At 45.9% G+C, this 4,783-nt stretch overlaps 1 protein-coding gene across 1 annotated transcript in view; it reads left to right on the forward strand.

Annotated features, from left to right (window-relative positions):
- The first annotated feature begins 475 nt into the window (after positions 1 to 475).
- Hmgcr (3-hydroxy-3-methylglutaryl-CoA reductase) overlaps positions 476 to 4,783 on the forward strand; it is a 20,787-nt gene continuing 16,479 nt past the window's right edge. Inside the window, exons 1-2 of the mRNA XM_028790193.1 lie at positions 476 to 578; positions 4,222 to 4,409. Of these exons, the coding sequence (XP_028646026.1) occupies positions 4,245 to 4,409 (165 nt within the window). The 5' untranslated portion in view covers positions 476 to 578; positions 4,222 to 4,244. The remainder of the gene's footprint in view (positions 579 to 4,221; positions 4,410 to 4,783) is intronic.

Consider the following 4,783-nt stretch of genomic DNA (forward strand, 5'->3'; position numbering starts at 1 on the left):
CTCTCTCTCTCTCTCTCTCTCTCTCTCTCTCTCTCTCTTCTTTATTCCTCTTTTTTTTTTCAGAGCTCTACTACTTCACCGCAGATCTCTTTTTTTCCTTTTCAACCTGCACCCGCGCTCATCCCCCACGCTCCAACTCTGACACGGTGGCCACCCCTGGTCCTCCCACAGGCAGGACTCTGCAGGTCAAATCCTGAGTTCGGGGCACTCCACCCACGGAATCCCCTGTCCCCCGCGCGGGCGGCGTCCCTGCAGGCGCCCCGGCTCGGGGACCAATAGGAAGGCCGTGATGCTGGGACCCGAGCAGCCATTGGTTGGCTCGGCCGTGGTGAGAGATGGTGCGGTGCCCGTTCTCCGCCCGGGTGCGAGCAGTGGGCGGTTGTTAGGGCGACCGTTCGTGACGTAGGCCGTCAGGCTGAGCAGCCGCCCGACGATTGGCTAGGGGATCGGACGATCCTTCCTTATTGGCGGTCGGCGGGAGGCCCGGAGCGTGCGTAAGCGCGGTTCCTTCCGCTCGGGGCTCCGTTGACTGGAGACGGCGGCTGGGCCGGCTTGGTGGCCTCCATTGAGATCCGGAGGTGAGCGGGCGGACGCTGGGGACCGGCGGGACAGCGGGTCTCGCGCTCCGCCTGGACCCACGAGGCGGCTGCGAACCGAGGGGACCGCGAGGACACGTCCTTGAGGCCCGGCGGCAGGGCGGCGGCCAGGGAACCCGTGGGCCGGTTGGGCCTGAGGGCCAGTGCAGCGACCGGGCGTCCGTGGGTCCAGTCCGGAGGGCGCTGTGCTGACCGGGTGGTCACGGTCATCCGTGTACAACGAGTGTCAGGCAGAGGGGACAGCGGGAACGATGTCCGCGGTGCCCTAGAGAACAAGGGTTCACGCCCAGGCGCTGCCTTGCGGCAAGCCTCTTCTTTAAAGTGATGGAGAAGGGCCAGATACAGGCTGCATATTGATCCAAACCAAGATCCGCGTGGATACGGCAGGCTGGGTCCCTCCTTGTGGGCCAGGAGGAGGATGGGAGGTCGGTCTGTCGGCCTGTATGTCACGGACTTTCTCCTAAGGGCGTAGTCTCATTGATACTGTTGTCTTTTACCTTGTACTCCTTTTGGAATTATTTGGTTTGAGTGAGGAAAACCTGACCTTCGAGGTTCTCAAGTTAAACAGAGTTCTGAGGTAGGGGGAGGTTAGTGTTCTTTATCGAAAGTGGTCAGGTGGAATATTTCCTTTTTTGAGGTTGTGCCCTTTCGAGCTAGGTCCTGTAAAGCCACAGGAAACGTTTGTTACTGGCTTTTTACGTACACAGTCGTTGTGTACAGTTAAAGCATCACACAAAGTAGGGAATACCTTTGTTTGGTTACTTGTGATTTATTTATTTATTTTTTTTATCTTAGGGCAGTCTTGGATATACTGTGAGGTTGGGCTGCGTTTTGTGGGCTTACTTTGTTATAGTGCCTTTCTAGAACTTGGCCATGCATAAACTATCAGATTAACGTGAAAACTTGTGTGTATGTCACATCTATTTCAAGACAAAGGGTGTGCCTGCTGGGGAGTGTGGCATGCATGCACACACTACTATATTTTTTAAGTTCTCAGAATAGTAGTTTCTTATGGTTGCATTTAATACTTTGGTCAGAGAACTTTGAAAATGACGAGGAGATGGACTTATAAACGGGTAATGTATAGTGAAGTTGGGGATGATGATGATCCAGTTTGACGGTAGGTTAAGAAAGCAGATGTTACATCCTGTTGATATGATAAGTGACTGCAGTATAGCATAGGGTTCTTACCCTCAAAGGGGCAACCTGTACACATTTATTAATTTGAGTTGAGTGTAGATACTGTCTAATCAAAGAGTGGGGCGTGTGCCACAGGAAGAGTGCTGAATGGACGGCATCACAGAGAAGCCTTTCTCTACTTGGCAGGGGTTGGTGGGTCTAGTCCTAAATAGAGTTAGAATTTAAGAAGTCTGGTGGATTTAAATTTTCAACCATTTGAGGAGTCTGAAATGTTTGCTGTCTATTTTATTTGGATAAGTAGGCAAGTTCCTTTACTGTTGTAACGTAGCAGAAAAGTTACCTACTGAGCTTTCATAGACTGCCACCTGGCCCCTCTGCTGTCACTTCGCACAGTCACAGCGATGGGAGGTGCTCTTGAGAGACAGTTTATAATTATGGTTACTTTTGACATACCTTTATAACGTTGCTCAGTTTGTATTTCCAGGTAGGTGTGGCTCTCTTTACCTGCTTGGATTATGGCACAGGATTTTGTGTAATTTTTTTCCCCTCAGAATATTAAAAAAAAAAAGACTCTGCACCTGTGGGGAAGAGTAGCAGGCAGGATTGTCAGGGCCCAAGATGGGAGGTCTGGTGTGCCTGGCTTAGTGTGGTTGTGTGTTAGGGATTATTAGTTGGTAATCACATTGGGGGCCTTCCCCATAGCAATTCAGATTTTCTCAGAGGAATTGCCTTTAATAGTGATGAATAAAATTGACTCACTAGTGAAGACTGTGAAGCTTTGGTGGTGAAGGGTGGAGAACTGGAAGTGATTTTGATTTGAAACTAACTTACCTTCTGAAACCTTGAAGGCAATCTTTTTGACCACTTTGCCTTAGTTTCCGATTTTAAAAAGAGATTCTCTGAGAGAAGCCAGTGGACATGTAGTTTCTCATGAGAATCCTAGACAGGTTTAAAGTGTTCATCCTCTAAACCCAGGTATATTGAAGTATAGAGAAAGACTGGAATGTTGGAGAAAGATATTTGCTAATTGGCTTCATTCTTAAAACCCAAGCTCCCATCTTTCTTACACTACCCCCTCCAGGTACTTTCTTGCCTTCTTTACTTAATTTGCTGTTGTTGGTGGTGCGTTTTTTGGTTTTGTTGGTTTGGTTTTTTGAGACAAGGTTTCTCTGTGTAGACCAGACTGGCTCTGAACTCAGAGATCTAACAGCCTCTGCCTCCCTTACCACCACTGCCTGGCTAATTGGCTAATTTCTTAGTGAATGAGTGAGATCTATTTGAACTCGTGCTGACAGTCAGTGGGCTTAGTTTGTTGGTTTTCTTTCCATTATTAGGATTATATTGTGTGTGTTTGTGTGCACTGGTGTGCACTGTGGCCTGATGGAGCTCAGAGCACCCCCGACAGTGTCAGAAGCAGTGAGGCTTAGATGCGAGTGCAATTATCCACAGAATCATCTCACAGGACCTAGTTTTTGTGACTGTTATGGGTAATATTTTTCATTGTGCTCTATAGTTTTACCATGAGAAATATCTCTGTAAGCCGTCAGAGGCTTTATAAAGTTACATTTCAGATAGGAATGTCAAAATTGTTAATCAGCCCTCAGATGTGGGGAGAGTGGTAGTAATTAGCCCAGATCTTCTGCTGTTTATTCTACTGAGAATCGTCTTGTCAGACAAGAAGTCGTAGTTTTTTTGTTTTTTTGAACAGAGGGCCTTACACTGAGCTATATCTCGTTCCTTGGGTGGGGTCTTTCTGTATGGTGCAGACACACGTTTTACTCTGCATCTGCGTCTACTGACTTCCCAGTTTTGTCTGGCTGTAAAAGTTCAGGAGCCTTCCACATCTAACATGTTTAAATTATCTTTTTGCCCCTGCAGTTTGCCAGGAGAAAAGCAGCCATCCTTGTGAACTGCAGGCCCCCTTTTTACTAACATAGAAGTATAGATCAGAAAAGACTTCTGGTGACAGCCACCTTACAGAAGTTTGTTATACATTGTGCTAGTGACATTCTGCCTTCTATCCTAGGGAATGAAAAAGTGTAACAGATTCTTGCTCATAAATCATGATTTATGGCAAGATACTCAAGAAGAAGCTTCTTTGATGTTACCTTTATTAAGCATGTGGATGGTTAAGAGGGTGTTCATGGGTTTTCTGTTTAAGTAACTAAACAATGGGAATAGTCTCATGCTTGCTTTGTACTTTCTTTATTCTGTTCCTCTTTGCCTCACGTAACTACAAGGAGTTATGCTTGAAACTTACTTTTAAAGGAACATTTGTATGTAAGTTGTTTGCCAGTTAGTAATAAAAGATTTAGGTGTTTGAAAAAGTAGCAAGTCATTTTAATGAGAGTATTGCAATCACTTTGCAGAATTGTGTGGAACACTGACATAGTCCTGCACGTAGGATGCTGCACATGGGGCTGACAGCATCCTTTTGTTCTTAAGTGAACTGCATGCTAAGTGTGTATGTGTGTTTTCCTTCCAGGATCCAAGGACGGTGTAGCTACAATGTTGTCAAGGCTTTTCCGTATGCATGGCCTCTTTGTGGCCTCCCACCCCTGGGAGGTCATCGTGGGAACGGTGACACTTACTGTCTGTATGATGTCCATGAACATGTTTACTGGCAACAACAAGATCTGTGGCTGGAATTATGAGTGCCCAAAATTTGAAGAGGTTAGTTTACTTTGATACAGACTAAAGTGAATTTCAGTTTCTAAAGAATATCTCCTTCTTCTCTCAGGAGAAGGGGAGGGAATGCCGGGGAATGGATTTGTGAGGGTGGGACTGGGAGGAGAAGGGGCTACAACTGGGATGTAAAGTGAATAAATTAATTAATGAAGAAAGTCTCCTTTTTGGAGAACATAGAAGCAAAAGGAGTTCTAAGTAGTGTTTACTTGTGGGCCTACCTCAAATTTTCAGCTATATACATAGTATGGAGTACACTAAAAATACTATGCTATATACTATACTATATACATAGTATGGAGTACACTAAAAATGCTATGCTATATACTATACTATATACATAGTATGGAGTACACTAAAAA

The sequence above is a fragment of the Grammomys surdaster genome, unplaced genomic scaffold, assembly GCF_004785775.1.
Source record: "Grammomys surdaster isolate TR1022 unplaced genomic scaffold, NIH_TR_1.0 125876, whole genome shotgun sequence".
Classification (NCBI taxonomy): Eukaryota; Metazoa; Chordata; class Mammalia; order Rodentia; family Muridae; genus Grammomys; species Grammomys surdaster.